This window comes from Oreochromis niloticus, unplaced genomic scaffold (assembly GCF_001858045.2).
Source record: "Oreochromis niloticus isolate F11D_XX unplaced genomic scaffold, O_niloticus_UMD_NMBU tig00007934_pilon, whole genome shotgun sequence".
NCBI lineage: Eukaryota > Metazoa > Chordata > Actinopteri > Cichliformes > Cichlidae > Oreochromis > Oreochromis niloticus.
This window is the reverse complement of record NW_020328857.1, coordinates 110685-134739: the sequence shown is the minus strand read 5'-3', so window position 1 is coordinate 134739 and position 24055 is coordinate 110685. Positions and strand designations below refer to the sequence as shown.

The following is a 24055-nucleotide window of genomic DNA, read 5'->3' as shown; positions in this document are numbered from 1 at the left end:
TTAGTCACAGAACAGAGATTCAAATCTCCAAAATCCAACTGGCTGCATCAGGACATATAGTCTGAAACTCTGCACAGTTTCCTGTTTGAAGCTGCTTCCTGTTGGCTTCAGCTGTTTGGAGTTTCCATTTTCTAAACTTCTACATTCTGAACCTTCTTCAGCTCTGAACAGATGATGAAACACTGAATGATTTCAAGCTCACACTTTGTCTAATAAACTTACATCTTTCATTCTTTATACAGATTGAGGGGCTGTGGTTTGTCAGAGATCAGCTGTGATTATCTGGCAGCAGCACTGAAGTCCAACCCCTCCCATCTGAGACAGCTGGACCTGAGCTCCAACAACAACCTGCAGGATTCAGGAGTGAAGCATCTGTGTGGTTTCCTGGAGAGTCCAGGATGTGGACTTGAAACTCTGAGGTCAGTCAGCATGTTTTAGTTGTGCTGAGATGAATATGATGTGAAAGTTGTGCTGACACTAAACTGCAGACATCAGGCTGATATTATACTGATCCACACTGAGGATCTTCATGGTAAAGTCTGTTTTCTTCTTCTCTGGTTTAGTCCATTGACTGCAGCAGAACAATGTTCACATTTCAAACAGTGAGACTCAACGTATGGCCCGTGGCCCACACGCGGCCTGCCCACCTTTCCTGATTCAGAGAGAGGGGACCCTGATTAACTGTGTAGTGTTCTTCCTCACAGTTCTAAGTATCAGACACAACAATGAATAATCCACAGCTGACTCTCTTTAGCAGGTCAAAGGTCACGGCACACAGCAGACAGTGGGAAATATTCTAATTCTGATCATTTATCAGCACATATCCATATGTATAAAAACAAAGCTGACACTGTGAGACTTGATCAGAGGTGTGATCATCACAGCAGAGGCCTTTGTGTCAAAGTCACTGAGGATCAAACAGAAACACATGAAGCAGATTTTCCTCTTCTGGCTTTTTATAGCAGATAACCTTCAAAATATTCTGCAGTCGATCAAAAACTGAAGCAAACCATGAATCAACATGTGAACATGAGCTGATGCTGCTGAAGTGAAGCAAAGTTACAGAGGTTTGATTACAGACACAGCTGAGAGTTTGTAATCTGTCATCATTTTAAAAGGTTTCAATTTCTTCAGTATTGAACAGCAGAAATGAGGCTTTGTTTTCGGAGGCCGACAGCAGTGAACACAACAGCAGACTGGTGCGTAATAAGCAGTGAATAATGCAGAAAACAGATTTTTGAAGGTAAACTGTTCTTGAAGTACACTGAGAGAGAGAGAGCTGTGCAGGAAGTAAAGGTCAAAGTCAGAGAGAATTCATGACGATGTTCATCAAACGTAAAGCGTAGTTTGGATCTTCTTTTGCTGCTGGTTCACTCAGTTTTGGTTGGAGACAGATGAAACCTGCAGCTTCAGGATCTGTGAGCTGTCCACTTTCAGCCCCGACGGCGTGTCCGTGTACGTGCCATCGAGTGAACGATCCACGCTCTGTGTTTCCATCTTTGTGTGTTTAGCTGCTCTCATTTACTGTTTTACCTGTTTGGTTGTTGTTGAAATACTTTTGGGAGCTTTAACCTGAGATTCTGGCAAAATACATTTATATTAAAAATCCATTCAGGATTGAATGAATCAACATCGCTTTATTCAAATTAAAACCATTTAAATAGGAAAATCCATTTTTTTACAGCCGCCTCTAATGCTGGGTAATGTCAGCTGGTCCATGTGCAGCTGGCTGTGAGGCTCAGGGAGCGTCTACAAAGTGCAACACTGAAAGAACATCATCCATAAATATTGAGGAATAACTGGACTCTCATACAGCGAGACTCAAATGCCTTTAAACATCAGTTTATCCTGCTGATCCAAGTCCAACACTGAGTTTGTAAAAACATGTTTGTCAATCATTTTGTTTGGTTTCGGAGGAAAATGATTGAATAACTTTCTGCTAATACACAACATTTCATCATATTTCCTCATAACCCTCTTTTGTCTGACCATTTGATCCCATTTGAATTTGCAATAAAGGATCCACAGAGTTTGGTGACAATAATGACAGTAGATGTTTGTGTGAAAGTGCTGGAAGCAAATGAATGTGTGATGTTCTTTCAGTGTTGCACTTTGTAGACGCTCCCTGAGCACTGGTCTCACAGCCAGCTGCACATAGAGACCAGTGTTGTTAGTCCAGGTCAGAAGATGACTTGTTGGAATGAAAATGAGCTTGTAGTTTGTCTGCTTTAATAATGTGACTGGAAAAAGGTGTTGGACTTCAAATATGTCCATTTCTTTCACACTTCACCTTTAAAAGTGAAGCCATGTGGTTCCTGGAAGGAAAAACACGACTTTTTCAAGTCTTTGTCCTGTTTTTATGAGAAATGTACGACTTTAATGTGAAACATTCAGAGTTTTTTCTCTTGTTGTGTTTGTTTGAAGCTGCTTCCTGTTGGCTTCAGCTGTTTGGAGTTTCCATTTTCTAAACTTCTACATTCTGAACCTTCTTCAGCTCTGAACAGATGATGAAACACTGAATGATTTCAAGCTCACACTTTGTCTAATAAACTTACGTCTTTCATTCTTTATACAGATTGTGGGACTGTGGTTTGTCAGAGATCAGCTGTGATTATCTGGCAGCAGCACTGAAGTCCAACCCCTCCCATCTGAGACAGCTGGACCTGAGGAGGAACAACCTGAAGCATCCAGATGTGAAGCAGCTGTCTGATCTTAAGCAGAGTCCAGACTACAGACTGGAGACTCTAAGGTCAGTAGAGTGATGGAGTGAGTGGGTGGTGCTGTCAGCAGTATTGTACTAAACACAGTCAGCATGAAACAAAGATCCAGTGTTTCCTGTAAAGCTGCAGCTTCTCAGTGAAGCTGTGAGAGGAGAATGGTGACAGGCTTCAGGATTGGACACAAACACTTCCTGTTTCTGACCTTTATGGTCACCATAGTAACGGCTAACGCACTCTGATCAAACACTGTCAACAGCCAATCAGCTCTCTGAACAGAGCAGCACGCAGACCAATGACTGCATTCATTTCCAAGTTTAAAGCAGTGAAGAACACAGTCTGTAGGTGAGGAAGAATTTAGTGAGAGCAGATGTTTGGATGGAATTCCTCCAGTTAACAGCTGGAACCGTCCATCTGGATTGTTGGGCTTGTTGTTGGGGTTCCTACAGAGCTCAGAGTGGACACACCAAGGTTCTTCTAATGAATGAAAGTCCAAACTCAAACTAGGAGTGAAAAACATTTTCATCAACTTCAATAAAAATCCAAAGATTAGAAAAAGTGAAGCAACAATGAGTCCTAGTACAGTCCCAGCACTGAAGTCCCTGCTGCTCTTTATACTGGATGTGCTGCATCACTGACTGACAGCTGATGAAGAGTCTCTGGAAACACTCGTTTATCTCCTCTGCTCTTCCTTCTTCTCTCTGCAGGTGGAGGCGAAGATGGTAAACAGGACGGTGTGTGTGCTGAGAGAGGAGGAGCTGTGTCCTGATGATCCAGAGAGGTTGAAGCAGCAGCAGCTTGTGTGTAGAGACGCTCTGACTGGGCCATGTTACTGGGAGGTGGAGAGGAGAGCTTCATCCAGCAGTGACTGACAGAGGAATGAAGTGCAGATGACTGTCAGTGCTGCAGAGTGAACTGCTCTGAGAACAGCTCCACTGTCAGACACAATGTAGAGTCCAGCATCATCCCTGTGTGTCCCTCTGGATCTGACAGAGGATCTCAGTGTATCTGGACGGCTCTGCTGCTGCTCTGTCCTTCTACAGTCTCTGCACAGTCTCTGTCTGACTCTGGCTTCAGACCCTCCTGGATCAAACTCACCTGGAAAGACTTTCAAACATCACTCAATAGATTTGAATACAGAATATATTTGATATACACTGTAGATGTACTGTAGAGTTGCAGTTTGTCACTTGTAAATACAGTCTGTGAGCAGCTATGAGCTGAAAGATCTTTCTAGAAACACGAAATGTTTTCACTCTTCTGTTGCTTTTTCATATATTTCCACAACATTAATACTGATCCCACCTGTCTCACCTGTTTCATGCTTTTATACATAATAACAGGACACGTGTGATCTGAGCGCTGCTGTGGTTGCTGTGCTGCACGTCTTCATTTAGATAAGAGACATCTAGTGGTTCAGAGGGAGAACTGCAGGAGGTGGAGCTGTGTTTTAGCATGGAAAACTTTTTATCTTTTAGGCGCAGATACAAATATGACAAGTATCAGTGTAAGATACAAAAGGTCACATCAGTCAGCAGAGGGAACAGTGATCACACAGCAATGTAAGAATAGAAACATAACAGTGAATCTGGACATGTGTACAGATGGAAGCAAACAAACAGGATGTAACACTACATTAAAGCCACAAATGGGAAGAAAACAAAGCCAAAGGAAAATATATTTGATCTCAGGAATCCAAATCAGATGCTTTAGAGCAGGGGTCGGCAACCCTGGAGGAGCAGAGACCCGAGACGGCCGCCGGTCCGAGTGTCAGGTGAACTGAACTTCAGGTGAGAAGTTATGACCTGCAGTCTATCTGGGTCAGATATAAACCAAGTTTAGGTGGAGTTTATTTTCATTATGCTGACTTTTTACAGTCAGTTACAATAACTCGTACTGTGCACTAGCTAGCATGACGGAGTTTCTATACAGCTGGGTGGGTGCTATGATGTTACTGATAGTGAACTTTATTTTATTCATAAGGTTAGTTAGTAGAGTTGCCAACCGTCCTGTAAAAGACGGAATCGTCTCGTATTCAGAGAAAATATTACGCGTTTCGCATTGAGCTGAAAGGGAACACAGTTTGTCCTGGACTTCAGCTAGAATGAAAAAAAGACACAAAGCTGGATTTATTCTGTGTCTTCTGCCTCTTCTCCTCTCCTTCTCTCCCGCTCTCTCTGCTGTTGCGACTTCAGAATCATCAGAATCAGAATACTTTATTAATCCCGAAGGAAATCAGGGTTACAGCAGGCAGCACACTAATGGCGCATGCGCACTTACAAAGGAACCTTCTGACCAAACTTACACAAACATCACATTGGGAAGACATGTCAGAGAGGTAGGCTGATGGGAAAAAACAACGAAAATACATAACATGAGGTGAGAGGAGGAGAAAAAACTCCACTCAGACTGAGCTCCTAGTGGGAGAACAGTTTGAGAACAGAAAAAAACACCTCAGCACAAAAAGCACATGACTATCAACACACCATAGAAACACAAGACAAGCAACAGGGGCGGGTAAAGGGTGAGAGAGAGCCGGTGTAGACAGTGCATCCGGTCCTGCAGCATGTCTGCGCTGGTCCAGTCGACCGCCATCTTCCCCAGGAGGGGACAAGCATCGAAGGCCAACGAAACGTCACAAATGTCTCACATCTCAAAACTAACTCTCTCTCTCTCTCACTATCTCTCTCACTCTCTCTCTCTCTCTCTCACACTAACTCTCTCTCTAACTCTCTCTCTCTCCCCCCCCAAAACTTTCCCTGTTTTGTTTTGTTTTTTTGCTCATAAGCAGAGAGTGCTTGCTAGCGCTAACGTGACGAAACTATTGAGGAAAAAACGCCGCCTATATCTTGTTTATCACGACTCTGGTTTTACGTGGCCTATCAACACAGTTTATAAACTGGTATATATCACAGTGTTGCTTTGTCTTTAAGTGGTCATGTGATTGACTTACCACGACCACTTTATTCTTCCTCAGTCAAACAGCAGCACTCGATTGTTTTGCCCCCTGAGCTCCAGGTGTTGTGCTAGACAGTGATCGTGATTACCGTCCGCGGGAGCGCGCAGCTGCTTAAAGCTGTAGCGTCCAGATTACTTACAGCTACTTCCTGCAGCTGATATAAGATGCGGTAAACTGGACACAGCTTCAACCGTCTGTTTGTTGAAAAATAGTTTCCTTGTTAGTAATTGTAACGGCGTTGTAACGATAGGAATAGTAATTAGTTAGATTACTCGTTACTGAACAAAGTAATGCCGTTAGTAACGCCGTTACTTGTAACGCCGTTATTCCCGTCACTGTCGAAGGCGTCTGGAAAGGGAGGGGGGATGAGTGTGTATCAGTGTGTGTGTCCAGAGTTCAGCTGAGACAGTGTCCTTCACCCTGCCAGCCTAAGTAAACAGTCTTCCAGCGAACCCAGGTGGCCTTGCATAGAATGGGAAGAACAGTCTAAACACAGTCCACTATCAGGGTGTTGTTGTTCAGCTCCAGCCTTGAGACCGCAGCTGGAGCCGAAGTGGCATCTGCATGAAGTGATGGTGGTTTTTACTTTAGTGCGAACAACTCATATGAATTTCAAAGCTGTTCTAACAGTCCGACACTGGTCTCTCAATCTCCCGTTGGAGAGCCGTGAGCTTCTCCATGATCTTATCTGTGCTGCACTCAATGAGCCCATTTTGAGAACTCACCACTCGTCCCATCGATTCAATCCCAGCGGGCAGCCTTGTGGGGGTTTGAACAGCCGATTCCGCTTTCTTTAATCTTCGATAAGTCAGGGCCAAGCCAGCTCCGATCAGCAAGAACCCTGTTGTCATGGTTCCAAATAGGTAGATATCTTCAACACTCAGGTTCACCCGAGCCCAGACTTCTCATTGAGAAAAGGGTGTCAATTGCATTCAGGGACCATGAAACTGATCAATGATCAGCTGATCGGCTTTTCTCTCTTGTTTGTTTCTCGCTGACTTTGCGCTAGAAAGAGGAGACCAGCGGATAAACAGCAGCACGTTTAAGCTTGATCAGCTGTTGTTAGAATTTATTTAATATTAATTTCTAGTATCAGCTGATGTTTGCTGGAGCCACAGCTGTAAAGCTGCTGGTCATGATGTCGGTTTGGATATGTGGTGAGAGCGAAACATGACGATGAAACCAGGAGATGTCCTTACTGAATCATCAGAGCTGAACAGCTGATGGAGAAACAGGTTTCCCTTTTTGGATCTGTGTGAGCAGATTTTCTCTCACATGAAGAGAGTCCTCAGGTCTGAATGCTGGACACTCAGAGACCTGTGTCTCTGAGTGGGAGACCAGAGATCACATTAACATGTGTGTCCCTGTTTTAACAAACATGCCATATTGGCCCAGTTTATTTTTCTTATCATTGTTGTGAGGAGACAATAAATAGCATTTGTATTTTCTGTTGTACAGTTCATTTGCTGTTATGGATAAAAAGTCTTTTTGTTTTGTTTCTAAATAGCTGATAACTATTCGCTAATAGCTGCCAACATCTGCCAACAAATATAATTCTATAAAGTTGTTCTATATAGTGTGTAATTTATTGCTAATGCAATCATATGGCACACTGACTTCTGAGGAAATTTTAGATGCACTCATCATCAGAAAGGTTGCCGACCTAAACCAGGGGATTTAGAGTATCATAGAGTTTTTGTGGTTTGTTTTCTTTAAGTTATTTCACAGATTTTCTCTATAATTTCAATTCTTTGAGTAAAACAACAAACTTAGGGGATGATTTTGTAATCCGACTTTATGTATGAAAGATTTGACTAAACATAAAACAATCTTCCAACTCAGTCGTCATTCTTATCTTGTGAAATCAAACCAAAGGTTCTGTTGTCTCTAAATCAGGGATTGATGAAATCTTTGGTTTCATCCATTTATGAACATGTTCTCATTCATATTTAATCGTAGTCTAAGTCATTCTTTAGAGGGATAAATGTCATTATCTTCAAATGTGTTTCTGTTGTTTTGGGGGAAGTTTGAAGTCCATTGTTCAAAGTCTGTTAATGAAACTTTATGAAGTTTATGTCGAATGTTTTTCCTATTTTGTATTTGTTTGAATTATTATGTATTTGTGACTCTTTCTGCCATGATGCCAGGTCTCTCTTGAAAACAACATTTTTAATCTCAATTCAATTTTCACCTGGAGAAATAAAGGATGATAATAATAATTTTGTCTTCAGGGAATCATTTCTCTGTAAAACAGCTTCTTCTGAAACTCTTGTTACATTTCTTGTTTATTGTTTGCTGGTGTTAGAAAAATGTCATCGTCTCTGTGTGAACTTAAACTCTACATGTGGTGTCAGCTATAATACGAGCTCTGGAGTCTAATAACGATGCTTTTATTATTGTCTGGTATCCAACCTAACCCTGGGCCTCTGGCTGAATGTGAAACACCAGCAGATGTTAAAAACTGTCTGGGTCACACATGCATCACGTCGTGTGCTTCCTAACATGGATATGATTGGAATCTGGGCCTGTTCAACCGGTGCTGGTATCATTGTTGTTTCTGAGACTTTCCAAGTCTTTACTGGATTACAACGTAGCAACTGATGGATTTAACATTTAGCACTCAGACTGTCCCAGAAAAGGCGGAGGTCTGGAAGTTTATGTGAAGCTCTGTCTTGCTGCTCAAGTCTTGTTCTCTCGATCTGCACCTCAGCGATTTGAAATCTTGGGCTTAACTATTGATCTGTTTGGAAATCAGACTGTTGTTGGCTGCTATCAGCCTCCATCTGCTTCCCCCAGCACATCACCGTCTCTGGTTCAACTTTTATCTGAACTGCATTTTAATGACGTCTTTCAGATGGATGATTTTCATTGGGACTGGCTTTCTTCTGTGTCTGATGATTTTAAGGCACGCTGCTTGTTTTTAAAATTAACTCAAATTATTTAAAGCCTCACACGCCTTGATCCTAAACACCCAGATAAATCTGCTCTTATTGACCTTTTTTAACTAATATGCTGCGTAAGTTTTCCACATCTGTAGTTTTTGCCAACGACCTGAGTGATCACTGCATAGTTGGTGCTGTGAGAAACTAAAATCTCACGCTCCGAGCCCCGCATCAGTTTTAACTGGGGTCGTATTAAACAGGCTGACAATGTCAGTTTGGGAATATTTACAGGAGAGTTGTGTCTACTTTGTGGACAGACACGCCCCTTTTTGCCAGGTCAGGGTGAAAGGTCGGGACAGGCCTGGTTTGGTTCAGTACCGGCCGATCTCCTACATGAGAGAAACCAGGCCTGGGCAGGAAGTCTGGCTCTGATGCCGATTGGCTACGTTTTCATTAGCTGTGTAATCGGATTACTGCCTCCATCATCAAGATCCAATGTGACCATTTTTTACTTTAACGACTGACAGTCCAAACGACCGTAGGAGGTTTTGGCAAACTATAAAGTGTCTCTGCCAGCTGTGACTCCTCAGAGCTACCTCCTCACTTAAATATCGACTCCACTCCTGTGTCAGACAAAACTGAAATGTTGCTTTAACAAACACTTTGTTGCTTCTTGTTCTTTGTTCAGCACAGTATCTGATGGTAAACCTCTTGCACACAACTCTGCTCGTAGTTCCTGGTTACTGATACCTTTTCCTTCACACCTGTCACAGTAGAAGAGGTTTGTATGAAGGGAATGAAGGGAAGCCAAAACAGGAGAAATCTGCTGTCTTTCTAGTCCAGCGGTTCCCAAACTTTTTTTGCTGCGCCTTTGTTGTACAAGACAAATAATAACTCTGTTACGCTACGTCCACACCTACACGGGTATTTTTGAAAACGCAGCTTTTTCGTTCAGACGTAAACGGCATTTCGAATCACTGAAAACTCGTTTTTTGCGTTTATGTGTGGACAAGGAATACAGAGTTCGTCACGCAACGTCAAAGGTATGTGCCTTTTTTCACGTCACGCTATTGTTTACATGAGATGAATTGCAGAATGGCAGATGGAGACAAAATACTGTTAATCTGACTATCTGCAGGTTTTACACGCTTACATAGACGCACGCAGTTACTGTCCCTCTATTTACAAAGGCAGAGGCGTCACGATGTGATTATTTTACGTGTTCTTGTTTTTTTTCCTGTGTAATAATATTCAACATTGTGATCAATACATTTTTCAAAAAATGTCTCTCTGTTCAAAATGGGTTTAAAAACATAACCAGCTGTGGGATACTGTTTGTCCGTGATTTGAACTGGGGGAACAAATCGTCACGATCAGCTTGATGTTATTTGTATCCCGCTGTAACTTTACTGTATAAAGTATAGTATAGTATGTATATCTCCAAAATGTCAGGAGTAGTTAGCCATTACAAGAAGTGTTTGTGGACTAAAAATCAAGAATGTGGGATACTGTTTGTCCGTGATTTGAAGACCCCAGCGCTGCCTTTGACGAAGGGAAAAACGATTCTGCAGGGAGACCTACCTCAGCACTTGTGCAGGTGAAACCAAAGGGCAGATATGCTGTTAGGTTTTTGTATTGTGATTGTCATTTATGCTTAGAAATATTGATGCCATATACATAGAGGTGTATAATCGATTGTGTAGTGATAGGATGTGTCATCTTCAGTAGGCTGTAAAAGGCTTTGTGTGCATTCCAGAGCATTCTGGTATTCACCCCCCACATTCCAGGAGCACGGGAGAGGTCGTACCTTGTCTTATTGTTTTATGGTAGGATAAACGTGTTTTAGTCTAAGTGCCTTTTGTTTAGATGGACGGCTCTTCACGCGGACCTGAGCCGTGCGGTTTCACGCAGGCTTATAAAAAAGAGAGCGACGGCTCCTTAATTGTACGGCCGCGCCGTTTCACGCGGGCCTATGCCGTGCGGTTTCACGCAGGCAGGTGAAGCTCAGTGACTGCGCGGGTACACGCGAGTCCAGGAGCTCAATGGCCGTGCGGGTTCACGCAGGCTGGGGAAAGTTATAGGCCTATTTTGTGTTGTTGTTGTTGTGTTGAGTGTGTTTGTGTGAGTAAGTGCGGAGTAGAACACGTGGTCTGTGACGCCGACTGTTGTTGTTATCATGGGTTCCTAAGCAACTAAGAGTGCGTCAGAGTTTGACAGACTGGACTTCGCTGCTGGCAGCGCAAAGTATTTAAACAAAAGAGAGCGATGGCTCCTTAGCTGCGCGGGTTCACGCGAGCACGGTCGCGCAGGTTTCACGCGGACCTGAGCCGTGCAGTTAATCGCAGGCTTATAAATGGAAGAGATTCAAATATGTCTGTGAGGGTTTCAGTCATCCAGGTCATCGTAGTCAAAGGAGTTTGCAAAGAAAAGCGTCTGGACTTCTTTAAGTTGCTTGAAGACGTTTCACCTCTCATCCGAGAAGCTTCTTCAGTTCTAAGGTCAAATGGCCGAGAGTCCCAGATTTAAACCCAGTGGGAGACTCCCCCCAAGGAGGGACAAAGGACCCCCTGGTGATCCTCTAATCACATGCGCCAAGGTGTGAAAGCGGGTGTGGGACCTAATCAGCCAGGGTTTCGGGTGAGCTCATTGTGAAACCTGGCCCCACCTTGTCATGTGAATTCCTGAGGTCAGATGGCCCAGGATGTGAGTGGGCGTTAAGGCGTCTGGGGAGGGAACTCAAAACTGGATTATAGATGGCAGACAGTTGGTGTTGTAAACCACCGCCTCTGTTCAAAGATGGTCGCTCACAGTGGACATAGATGGCCTCTTTCACTCCTCTTTCAAACCATCTGTCCTCTCTGTCCAATATGTGAACATTGGCATCCTCGAAAGAGTGACCTTTATCCTTAAGATGCAGATGGACTGCTGAGTCTTGTCCTGTGGAGGTGGCTCTTCTATGTTGTGCCATATGCTTGTGAAGTGGCTGTTTGGTCTCTCCAATGTAGAGGTCTGGGCATTCCTCGCTGCACTGTACAGCATACACCACGTTGTTCAGTCTGTGTTTCGGAGTTTTGTCTTTCGGGTGAACCAGTTTGTGTCTGAGTGTGTTGCTGGGTCTGAAGTACACTGGGATGTCGTGCTTGGAGAAAACTCTCCTGAGTTTCTCTGATACACCGGCTACATGGGGGATGACAACGTTGTTGCGTCTGTCTTTCTTATCCTCCCTCGCTGGTGTCTGATCTTCTTTTCTGTGCATCTTTGCTGACTTTATGAACGCCCAGTTAGGATAACCACATGTTTTCAGTGCTTCCTTTACATGTGTGTGTTCCTTCTTTTTTCCCTCAGGGTTAGAGGGAACAAGTTCTGCCCGGTGGTGTAGGGTCCTAATTACTCCAAGTTTGTGTTCCAGAGGGTGATGGGAGTCAAAGAGGAGGTACTGGTCTGTGTGTGTGGGCTTCCGGTAAACTTCAATGTTGAGGTTGCCATTCTCTTCAATGTGCACAGCGCAGTCCAGGAAAGGCAAGCAGTTATCCTTTGTGTCTTCCCTGGTGAACTTGATGTTTTTATCCACAGCGTTAATGTGCGCAGTGAAGGATTCCACTTCTTGTGTCTTGATTTTGACCCAGGTGTCGTCTACATATCTGTACCAGTGGCTGGGTACTCTCCCTTTAAAAGAGCCAAGAGCCTTTCTTTCCACTTCCTCCATGTAAAGGTTGGCTACAATAGGTGACACAGGGGAGCCCATGGCACAGCCATGTTTTTGTCTGTAGAAGCCCTCGTTGTATTTGAAGTATGTTGTGGTAAGGCAGAGGTCTAACAGTGTGCAAATCTGATCGGGTGTGAAGTTGGTCCTGTCTTCCAAGGAGCTGTCTTCTTGTAGTCGTTTTCTGACAGTCTCCACTGCTTCCGTGGTGGGTATGCAAGTGAAGAGAGAGACTACATCAAAGGACACCATGGTTTCATCTGGATCCAGGGTAAGTTTCTGGACCTTGTCGGTGAAGTCGGTGGAGTTCTTGATGTGATGTGGGGTGTTCCCCACGAGAGGTGCAAGGATGGTAGCAAGGTGTTTCGCAATGTTATAAGTGGCTGAGTTTATGCTACTGACTATGGGTCTGAGTGGGACCCCTTCCTTGTGGATTTTAGGAAGTCCATAAATGCAGGGTATGGCATCCCCTGGATAAAGGCGGTGATATGTGAGGCGGTCAATGATTTTGTCCTTTTCAAGGTCTTGAAGGCAAGCTATTTCTTTTTGTAGCTGCTTGTGGGGTCTCGTTTTAAAGCTTCGTAGGTGTTGTTGTCACTGAGGAGAGTAGTGATCTTCGTGTGGTAATCTGTTGTGTTTAGGACCACGGTGCACCTTCCCTTATCCGCTGGTAATATAGTGATGTTGTGGTCTTTGCTCAGGGAAGCGACGGCCTTCTTTTCTTGTAGTGTAAGGTTAGACGGAGGGACTTTCGCACTGGAGAGGGTGGCTGAGACTTTCATCCTGATTTGCTCTGCTTCTGTCTGTGATAATTTATTAATCCGTATGGCGGTTTCTGTGGCTGTGATGAGGTCCACTATGGGCAGCTGTTGCGGAGAAATGGCGAAACTGAGTCCTTTGGCTAAAACCCTCTTTTCAGGTTCAGTGAGATTCCGGTCTGAAAAGTTCTTTACCCATTTCTCCCGACTGTCTTCAGGTGTGTTTTCTTCTCTGAGTTGTGTGGTTTCAGACTGAGGAGTGTGGGTTTTTGAAAGCAAGGTGTGAAATTTCCTGCGTTGTCTTTCTTTTCCTTGAGAGTGTTGGGACTCTCTGGGACTCTCGGCCATTTGACCTTAGAACTGAAGAAGCTTCTCGGATGAGAGGTGAAACGTCTTCAAGCAACTTAAAGAAGTCCAGATGCTTTTCTTTGCAAACTCCTTTGACCAAGAGATTAAAATCTTAGAAATTTTCAGAAAACACAGCAGCCTTGAAGAGCGTGTGGAGAAGGCCAGCCCACATCGGCAGCAGTTAAGCTATGCTCTGGTGAATGGCTTTCCCCCACCCCTTGCTGACACAAAATGTTTAGATGATTCTTTAGATTGCCCTGATCAACAACAGCCTGTGCTCCAGACCATTAATTTAACCAGTTGTTAAAAGTAATCTGCATTAAGCTTAGGGTTGCTCAAATTTAGTACAATGACATATGAGATGAAGTAAAATAGGCAAATATTTAAATATTAAATATTATAATAATAATAATATTAATAATGATAATAAACTTTACTTATAAAGCACACCTAAAAACCAAGGGTATACCAAGGTGCTTAACAAGTAGACATAGAGAATAAAAGAAAGGTAAATAGAAATAGGACCAAAGCAAGTACTAGGTATGCAAGCAGATGGCTGTCACTGATACATAGGAGAAGCAGCAGATACATATCAAACAAAGAATTAAAATAAGCATAAAAGTACATAATGTAAAATCACAAGTGAAATGTTAACTACAAGGAAAGGCAAGATTGAATAAGTGGGTCTTCAGTCGTGATTTAAACAATGCAATAGAATGAGAGGCGCAGATACCGAGAGGGAGGTTATTCCACAGTACGGGGGCAGCCAGAGCAAATGCATGGTCACCCCTCTAGCTTGCGCCGGAAGTAGTTCATAGCAGATCTAAGTGTTCTAGCAGGAGAATGTGGCCTAAGACGTTCACTAAGATAACTCTGAGCTAATTTATGAATAGTTTTGAAGGTAAGCAGTAATATTTTAAATTGAGTACTACACATGAAAGAAGAACAGCTTTCAGTGACAATAACCACCTGCAGCCACAAGATGGCAGTAATATAAATAGATTAAATATTAAATGAAGGTGAGGAGCTTTATGATAGCGCTGTCTGGAATTAAAGGAGAGACATTGCTTTATTTTGGCACATTTTAATTTATCAGTATTGTTTTAAATTTGACAGTGCAAGCTTGTCCTGATAGAACACCACTGTCAGAAACAAAGAAAAACTTTTGTAAAATAAGGCAGAACACTCTGTTATGCTGCTTTCACACATTTGAGATTACATCTTTGTAAGACAAAAATCTTAAAATCTTAATAAACCCTAAAAACACATGAACAACACTTAAATCAATGGAATTTAACAATGAATTAAATTTAAACAATGAATTAAATTTAACAATGAACCAGCAGAACAGGAGCATACTGTTCTGCTTAACAAGTGTAAGATTAAAGTGTAACTTTAATCTTAAAGTTTTCTTGTAAATAAAAGAATATGGTAATAAACTGAACAAACAACCCCGAGATGTCTTTACTGTTTTGGATCTAAAATATTGACTTTAATATGGATCATCTCAGGTGTTCACCAATGACTCACGGTTTCCCCACATTTTATAAGTATGAACATTTTAACCAGTATGAATTCTCATGTGCTTCTTTAAGTGTATCCTCTGGGCAAATCTTTTCCCACAGGTGCTACAAGAATATGGTTTCTCACTTGTGTGACTTCTCATGTGTTTTATGAGCCCTGATGAGGTAACAAATCTTTTCCCACATGTGCTACAAGAATACGGCTTCTCACCTGTGTGAATTCTCGTGTGTGTTTTCAACGCTGATGAGGTAACAAATCTTTTCCCACATGTGCTACAAAAATACGGTTTCTCACCTGTGTGAATTCTCGTGTGTGTTTTGAATGCTGATGAGGCAGCAAGTCTTTTCCCACAGGTGCTACAAGAATACGGTTTCTCACCTGTGTGAATTCTTGTGTGTGTTTTCAACGCTGATGAGGTAACAAATCTTTTCCCACATGTGCTACAAGAATAGGGCTTCTCACCTGTGTGAATTCTCGCGTGTTTTTTGAACACTGATGGGTCAGCAAATCTTTTCCCACATATGCTACAGGAATACGGCTTCTCACCTGTGTGAATTCTCGTGTGTTTTATGAGCCCTGATGAGTGAGCAAGTCTTTTCCCACATGTGCTACAGGAATACGGTTTCTCACCTGTGTGAATTCTCTTGTGTATTCTGAACGCTGATGGGTCAGCAAATCTTTTCCCACATATGCTACAAGAATACGGCTTCTCACCTGTGTGAAGTCTTAGATGTGTAGTCATGTATTTATTCTGCAAAGTTTTTCCACACACGTCACATTGTACAGACTTGTTCTTTGTGTCCTTTCTACTTTGACCCGCTGACACAGGAGTGTTATCTACTCTCTGACTGCGACTTCTCTTTCTGTGTCTGTTCTTCTGCTCTGCAATTCTAGTAGATCCTGAGTGCACATGCCGATTTCCTTCATGATCTCGGCTCTCTGCTTCCGGAGAGCTGTGAGGAAGGAGCTGCTCACTGTTTGGTTCTGGTTCACTGTGGGAACTTTCCTCGTAAGCGGGTGTCACCATGAAGACATGAGCCTCCTGCTTCAATCCAAGCTGCTCTCCCTCCTGTTCCTCTTTAATCTGTGGAGGCTCTGGCTCCTTCTGGTCCAGACTGGAGTTCCTCTCCTGGTTACAGACCTGCTGGTCGGTAAAAATCTCCTCTTCCTCAAAAGCATGCTGCTGTTGGACATCTGAAGGCACAAGGGGAAAAATGATAGCAAAACAAACATTTGAGAAAATATTTACTGTTTTTAGTTCTGACACTCTTATTAGCAAAGTTCAAAGTTCAAATTCATAGATAGATGTTCAATAGATGATCAATAGATATTGGGTTTTTTTGGTAAATGAATGTGGATGTCTGGATTGGCAAAAGTTATAAGAAGGCATGCTGGGGCACAGCTCTTTCACACAGTGGTAAACGTTTTGACTGTGCTTGAAATGCCATGAAAACTCTCTTCTTGTCTGATAAATTTGGGTTTAGAAATTCTGAATTCCATATTTTCCAAAACAGAATACAATATTTATTCATACTTACCCAGACCTGTAAACTGTTCAAATCTAACCAAGAAAGATAGGCTTCAGATATCCTATGGCATTCTTTGTAGGAGCCGCTTCCTGTACCAGAATTGTGTTAAGGCAGCTAAAGCAGCTTTCCTATCAGATATTATTGAGACTAACAGCCACAACCCCTGAATGTAGGGCTGCACGATTAATCATTAGAAAATCGCGATCTCGATTCATACTTACGTGCGATCTCATTTCCAAATGACAACGATTTAAAAAAAAGAAAACAAAACAAAAAAAAAAGACAACGACAATTGTACCGCATTTTGATCCGGGACATAACCTGCATGAAAACAAGCGCTCACTCTTCCTGCTCAACAAATGACAAGGGCGGAGCCTTATACCACGTGATACAGAAGCTGTGCCGTGTGATGCTCAAATTGGCAGGAAAGAAACAACGGAGAACACGTCAGGGATGACGAGAAAGTGACAGGAGAAAATCTGTCCCGGTCAACCACCCAAACATCAATAACGGGAACCTTATACAGCGCTTCCCTATACACGTCGAACTCCCGCAGGCACAAAGAAATTACGGAGGCTATTACTTATCACCTGGCTAAAGATATGGCTCCCATCAACACTGTGCAAAACGAGGGATTTAGGAAAATGATCAACACCCTAGACCAGGGGTCGGCAACCTGCGGCTCCGGAGCCGCATGCGGATCTTTAGTCCTTCTACGGCTCCGCGTGGGTCGGGGAAATAAATAATTTTTTGTAAGTAATTAGCTAAAGTCTATTTTATTTATGTTAGTTCTTTTTTTAACTCGTAGTTCTAAATTGGAAGATTATTGTGATATTGAAATATAAATATAAAATTATATTCTATTAGTTTTTGATCGATCAAAATAAGCGTCACACTTGCGGAAGCCGATATACCCGCCGAAACGCCCGCCAACCCCAGGTAGGCCAATTATGGATCTTCGGATCCACATTATGTCAGCAGCTGTTCTCCAAAAACAAACACGTTCACGCCTCACAGACGACAGCTTACAGTCGTGCGTAAAGATGAAAGTGACTTCGTACAGCCCCGATCGTACAACAGACGCTGTGCACAGAGGTTCAGGAGCGGAAGTCCCATTGTAAACATATCACGGCAGACCCGACTATGTTTCCATGAACACGCTTTTCAGCATCTTTTTATTGACCACTTTTCACACACGGTTGCTTTACGCATACAGCCGGTGTTAAAGCTCGCAGCCCGACACACACCAACACAACAGCATAGGTGGCACAGACGTTAAGGCGGCGAGGCGTGATTGCGGGTACCGCTAAGGTGCGTCCGCCTCCCCTGCAGCGGCGCTGCAGTCCACGCCCCACCACACACATTAACCAGGTACAATACATAGTTAGGCGGAATTTTGCAAAGTTCAAAATGTGTTAATTACATAAATAAAATGTAATTTTCTCTGTAGCACTTCATGCATTTAAGCAACACACCTCAGTTGTTCACACAAAGCATAAAGGTAAAAAAAAAACCCAATATATACAGTGTTATGTTCATTTTAGATGTCAAAAAGTATTTGCGGCTCCCAGAGTTTTCTTTCGTGTGGAAATCGCGTCCAAATGGCTCTTTGGGTGTTAAAGGTTGCTGACCCCTGCCCTAGACAAACGCTACACAGTGCCGTCCCGCAACTATTTCTCTATTGTTGCACTACCTGCTCTATACACGCAGTGTCTAGCAACGGTGGAGACGGAATTTCAAGCAGTACAACATTTTGCGGCAACGACAAAATGTGAGGCATTTATTGTTTTTATGTTTATTTATTGTTTTTATGTTCAGTTTCAACTGTTACGAAGTTGATGTGCAGTTAATAAGTGCTATTAATATTTATATTGGAAAAGAAAATCGTGAGAGAATCGTGATCTCAATTCTAAGCAAAAAAATCGTGATTCTCATTTTTTGCAAAATCGTGCAGCCCTACCTGAATGTTATTCAAAATTTGTAATTTAGTGATAAATCCCTGTCCTGGATCGGCCTGAGCAATTTATTAATCATTTTATTGGAAAAGTTTAATTACTGAAGGCTTTACACCCTCACTCTCGTGTTGAATCCTGTTCCGGTTTTAGGATTCATGTCGACCTTTTCTCACTTTGAGGTGTTATCACTCCCTACTCTTAAGGGATTAATTGAACGATCGAGAAGCTCAAATTCTATGCATGATATCCTTCCATCCCGCATTATCAAGACAACGACCCGAAACACTGCTCAAAATCCACTAAGGCATTTATGCAGAGGAACAAGTACAACGTTCTGCAATGGCCATCTCAGTCCCCAGACCTGAATGTTATTGAAAACCTGTGGTGTGAGTTAAAGAGAGCTGTCCATGCTCGGAAGCCATCAAACCTGAATGAACTAGAGATGTTTTGTAAAGAGGAATGGTCCAAAATACCTTCAACCACAATCCAGACTCTCATTGGAACCTACAGGAAGCGTTTAGAGGCTGTAATTTCTGATAAAGGCAGGTCTACTAAATATTGATTTCATTTCTTTTTTGTGGTGCCCAAATTTATGCACCTGCCTGATTTTGTTTAAACAATTATTGCACACTTTCTGTAAATCCAATAAACTTCATTTCACTTCTCAAATATCACCGTGTGTGTCTCCTATATGATATATTTAACTGACATTTTTTATTGTAACAACCAACGATTTATACAGGGAAATAATGACTATTAACAAGGTTGCCCAAACTTTTGCATCCCAATGTAAACATGATTACACAGTTACACAATCATACCAAAACTCTGTCCTGATAGTTTCCACTTTCTCTTTCGTATCAGACATACTGAGACAATATTCGGGATAAATAACCATGAAAACAATTTATTTACTCAGTTTAGAGGTTTACACATCACATCATTATAATCATTGAGCCTGTTTCTCTTGAATCGTCCACTTGATAGCGCAGTAGAGCAAATGAATCATCACAATGCTTCAAACCAGGAGTCGACCAGTTGGATGGAAAGCTTCAGTTCACCACCAGGCTTCATCTCACCATCACTAGTTTGAAGTCCACACTTTCAACCCACAGTGAAAGGGAGACTCTGGGTCGCTGCATCTTGCTGCTGTGTCGTCTTAAATTGGTCATGTGATTTTGATGCGCCGGCACGTCTGTCGACCCCAGAGGGTTAAAGGGCCGTCACTAATTTCTCGTGTTTGCCCTTGTGTAAAGTGTCCAGTTAGGATTGATGTAAATAGTAAAATTTGCTTTTGTTGATACTCCCTTATGTTGGGTAAATGTTTTACACAGTATTGTTTGCATTGTTGTATTACACATTTAATTCATTCTGTTCATGTAAAACTTAAGACTTGTGCTTTCCCAACAGAAACCACACACTCACTTCACCACACAGCATGCAGCATTTTACTACACTCCAAATCCACTCACTCACAGTATGGATGTTTAACCCGGATTCCTGTTCAATAAATAAGTGAATGAAAGATACATGAGTGGAAGTGGATTTTGTGGATAAGCCATCTGTTCTTATCAGACACCGTGTTGAGATTGTGGATGCATAGAGTCAGGACCTTATCACCCAGACAGTCATAGTTCAGGAAGTCAAATTTGTCTCTCTTAAAGTGACATCCTCGATCACAATAACATTTTCAGATATTTTGGTTTAAAGGTTACAAAACTGAATTCACAACTACGCATTTGATTTACAATGACAAAATATTAATGACCACAATTTGAGCCCATATCTGACATCCATCCATCAATTCTCTCCCACTTGTCCTTATCAGGGTCTGGGGTGGTGGGGGGGCTGGAGCCAATCCCAGGGAGAGGCAGGCTTCACCCTGTACAGGTCAACAGTCTGTCGCAGGGCCAACACAGAGAGACAGACAACTATTCGCACTCACATTCACACCTATGGGCAATTTAGAATGATCAACTAACCTAACCCAGCTGTCTGCATGTCTCTGGAGAGTGAACAAGGGGAGAACATGCAAACTCCACACAGAAAGGCCCGGACACATGGTGGAGTCAAACCTTGTTGCTGTGAGCCAACAGTGGTAACCACTGTTCCACTGTGACGCCCGTGAGTCATATTCAGTGTTATTAAGACATCACAGTTTTACATACCTATTCTGTGTAACTTTATCACAGGTTTCCGGATGGTCTCCATCAGTCTGAGCTGCTCTTCATCAGTCCAGACGATAATGCCTTCAGCCTCCTGCTTCAGTCCAAGCTGCTCTCCCTCCTGACTGCTGCAGGGTTCCTCCTGTTCCTCTTTAACCTGTGGAGGCTCTGGGTCCTCCTGGTCCACACTGGAGTTCCTCTCCTGGTTACAGACCTGCTGCTCATCCAGACCCTCCTCTTCCTTACAGTCATGATGTTGTGGTAGATCTTGAAGAACAAAGAAACAGAAGAACAATAATCACTAATGTGTTGATACATAAACTCAAACTATTTTATAAAGCATGAATCAAAACCTGAATAAATGGTGATCAGCCTGTCACATGACCCATTATGAGCCACAGACACACAACAGCTCAGGGAAATAGTTGTATACACTCACAGCTACACGCTAACATGTTAGCATTGAAGCTCCTCACTGTGAGCAAAGACACAAAGTTCACCAAACTAAACTGCAGGGTGACACCATGAAAACATCAGTGTGTGAAATCCTTCTTTAAATGAAGCTTCACTTCAACTTCAGAGAAGTCTGTTAACAACTTGTTAAATGTGTTTTCTGCTGACATCTAACTAGATCTTTACTGCACAGTCTCAGTGTTTACAGAGGATCTAAAACACTGACGCCTGATGACCATGGACCTGCACCAGTCCAACATAGTCCATCACTGGACACTGACCCACAGCACTGATAAATACCCAGTTTAACTTCTTCTAGTAAAGTCAGTCACACTGAAGAATCTGAGCTTGAACAGCACAGAGTTAAAAACATGTCCATACCTATGATGTGTGAGTTTCTGTCGGGTTTCCGGCTGATATCCAGCAGTCTGTGCTGACGGTTGATCTCCTCCTCATACTGGACGATGGTTTTTTGAACCTCTGAGAAGATTTCTTCACAAACAGCAGTTAGTCTCTCCTTGATGAACTCTCTCAGATACTGAACTGAACTCATTGCTGCTTCAACTCAGGCTGAGCGGATCGATACAAGCATCGATGAAGTGATACAGACGTTGGTGTCAGATCCACACTGACGTGAGTGGATCTATACTTTAGTTTGTGTCTCTCCTCTAAGTTCAGTCCGCTTCATCAACAGCAGCCATGTCTGCACACACACCGCTCCTCTACCACAGTAGTGCTGTCCTCCTCCGTTCTTCTTCAGGGCTTCGATGGCGTTTGACAAATCAGCTTACAGGTGCATTAATCCCGCCTACTGGACTGGAGTGTGGACAGGAGAACAGCAGGAAAAACAAGTATAATTATATTCTTTTATCAGTCTTATAATTCAATAGTATAATTTGCCATTTACGCCTAGATTTCTGAGTTTAATGAGGAGTCTCTCTTTCCATAACATGTTGTATGGCTGTATTAAAGAAGACAGCTATCATCATTTTCTTATTTGTTTGAGCTTTCCTGATTTCTGATTCCAAACATAATAAACTATCCATCGTCCCTCTTTCTTCATGAAACCCACTCTGATCCCCAGAGAAGAGACTGTTAGTATCTAAAAATCAGCTTCATCTGTTTTCATTCTCTCCATGGTCTTCCCCAACAATACGATGGGTTTTTAACTAGTTTACTATTATCTTTAAAATGCACACTGGATTCATTCAACACGTTTATGAGAACGCATCAATTTACTGGAAGATTTAATTACACACTAATCAATATTACAAACAAATAGTATATTTATTTAAATAACCTCAAAACATTTCTGACTGTGTGTTTAAATGAAATAAAGTCAAAGGTAAGTCAAGGTCTCCTCCTGACACTGATTTTCTTTCCACACTTCTGGGTTTTTAGCACGGCCGTCATCTCTGCTCTGTTTAGCTGTTACAGATAAATGATCAGACTGTGCATCTTTACTTTAAGTTCAGCCTTTTCTTCATCATCCGTTGCATTTATATCGTTCACCAACACCTGCTGTCACAGCTGATAAGAACATTATATCAGTAACACTGTGTTCTGTGAACTATTATATCTTTTTCCCCTCTCATCATTAATACACATCCATATTATTACCTTATGGATCAGGCAGCAGGTTATTGAGTCGTGTGTCTTTACCTTGCTGAACCACATCCACATAATAGTTATCTCACGATTAACGAACTCAAAAATACGTCTATTTAATCTGAACAAGCATCTAAAAACAGTCAGTGATCACTGTCGGCCCCTCTCCGTTTTTATTACCACTGTTCAGTTTAAAGCTCAGTTTTTAAACCCTTACGATGTCTCTACAGCCCAGCCCATGCAGCAGTATGTTAATGACTAACCTCGTATTGTGGATGGATTATCTCAGTTGTTCTCCTGACTGAAGTTTGGTCCGTTTACAGCATCCTGCCATGTGATTACATTTGTCCCTAACCATCGGGAACCCTCAGGTTTATTGAGTGGAAAAAAGTTAGTGTTCATCTTCCAGCTTCACTGTGTTTATATTATGCTAACATAACTGTGTCGCTAGCCACCACGTAGCACGTCATTATATACCAGCTAGCCCAGCTAGCTAACCCTACAAACGTCACTGCTGTTTAGTTTTCTGTCTTCATTTATGTCTGAAGTGATAGCAGAGCTGTAGGTTTGATTTTTTCAGAAATCCCTCAGTCAGGGTTTGCGTGCCTCAGTGACACTAAGAGCTGGACCAGCAGAAGCTTAGCCTTCAGGTGGGACACCCAAGGTGGTCAGATCTTAGGGTAGAGGCCTGACAAAGTGCAATCCAATTACAAGACAAAAACTGTTTTCTAGAGCACCCCACCATCCCATCTCTTTGCCGCCTCCGTATCCACCATGTTGTCCCCTTTACTTTTCTGTCTGCCCCCTCATATATGCATGTCTACAACGGGCCCAGATATTAGCACTCTTAATCTCCCTACAGGCGTATTTATCGCTGTTGTAGCTGAATCTGGTTCCACTCACCGAACGACGACCGTCTGGAGACGATTTTATGATCACTTTAAATCCGTCCTCGTGTCTCGTTGTCACGGTTACACTGCGCTCACTGTCCGTTTACTTTCACTCTGCTTGTTGTTCTCCTTTCCCGCTTTGTTTTTATCTTATTTCACCTCTACATCATCTTTCCCGCCATCTACTCCTGTTCTCATTTCACTTCCGTCACTTCGCTCTGCCGCCTGCTGTCCATTCACAGCCTAACCGGCCAACCGTCGCCATCCTCTTGTCGCCCCTCCCCCCTCCACTCGTGCTCTGCTGTGGTTTGTTGTCGTGCGGTCACGTGACTGAGCAGACGCCTTTGTTTGTTTGTTTGTTTGTTTTTGGTTTCCTAAACTTATAGAGACAGTGTAAACAGGTCCAACAAATCTGCGATATGTTGAAAGACACTTCTTTAACCTTGTTATCGATACAGTATTTATCACAGGTCCTTCATGCATTCTCCTGCTGTTTATCATTACATAAGGAAGAGCAGGCGTGTTTAGAAGCAGAGACAGTAACAAAACTAATTATATTACTAA

At 42.5% G+C, this 24055-nt stretch overlaps 1 protein-coding gene and 1 long non-coding RNA gene across 4 annotated transcripts; one reads left to right on the top strand and one right to left on the bottom strand.

Annotated features, from left to right (window-relative positions):
- The first annotated feature begins 379 nt into the window (after positions 1–379).
- On the top strand, positions 380–3524 carry LOC112845576 (uncharacterized). The gene is made up of 3 exons (XR_003218419.1): positions 380–419; positions 2576–2749; positions 3425–3524. It is a non-coding gene; the product is annotated as an uncharacterized LOC112845576 (long non-coding RNA).
- A 10911-nt stretch (positions 3525–14435) lies between these two features.
- LOC109200302 (zinc finger protein 501-like) lies at positions 14436–23790 on the bottom strand. 3 transcript variants are annotated; one of them, XM_025904987.1, is made up of 5 exons: positions 23505–23787; positions 21375–21809; positions 20544–20807; positions 15606–16085; positions 14436–15101 (listed from the first exon to the last, which is right to left on the bottom strand). In XM_025904987.1, the coding sequence occupies exons 2-5, from the start codon at positions 21544–21546 to the stop codon at positions 14929–14931; spliced, it is 1089 nt and encodes a 362-aa protein (XP_025760772.1). In that variant the 5' UTR covers positions 21547–21809; positions 23505–23787; the 3' UTR covers positions 14436–14928. The 3 variants fall into 3 exon arrangements, with proteins under 3 accessions (XP_025760772.1, XP_019211358.1, XP_019211359.1); XM_019355813.2 differs by having other exon boundaries at positions 14436–16085; positions 23505–23790; XM_019355814.2 differs by having other exon boundaries at positions 14436–15930; positions 20632–20807; positions 23505–23789.
- Positions 23791–24055: the final 265 nt, after the last annotated feature.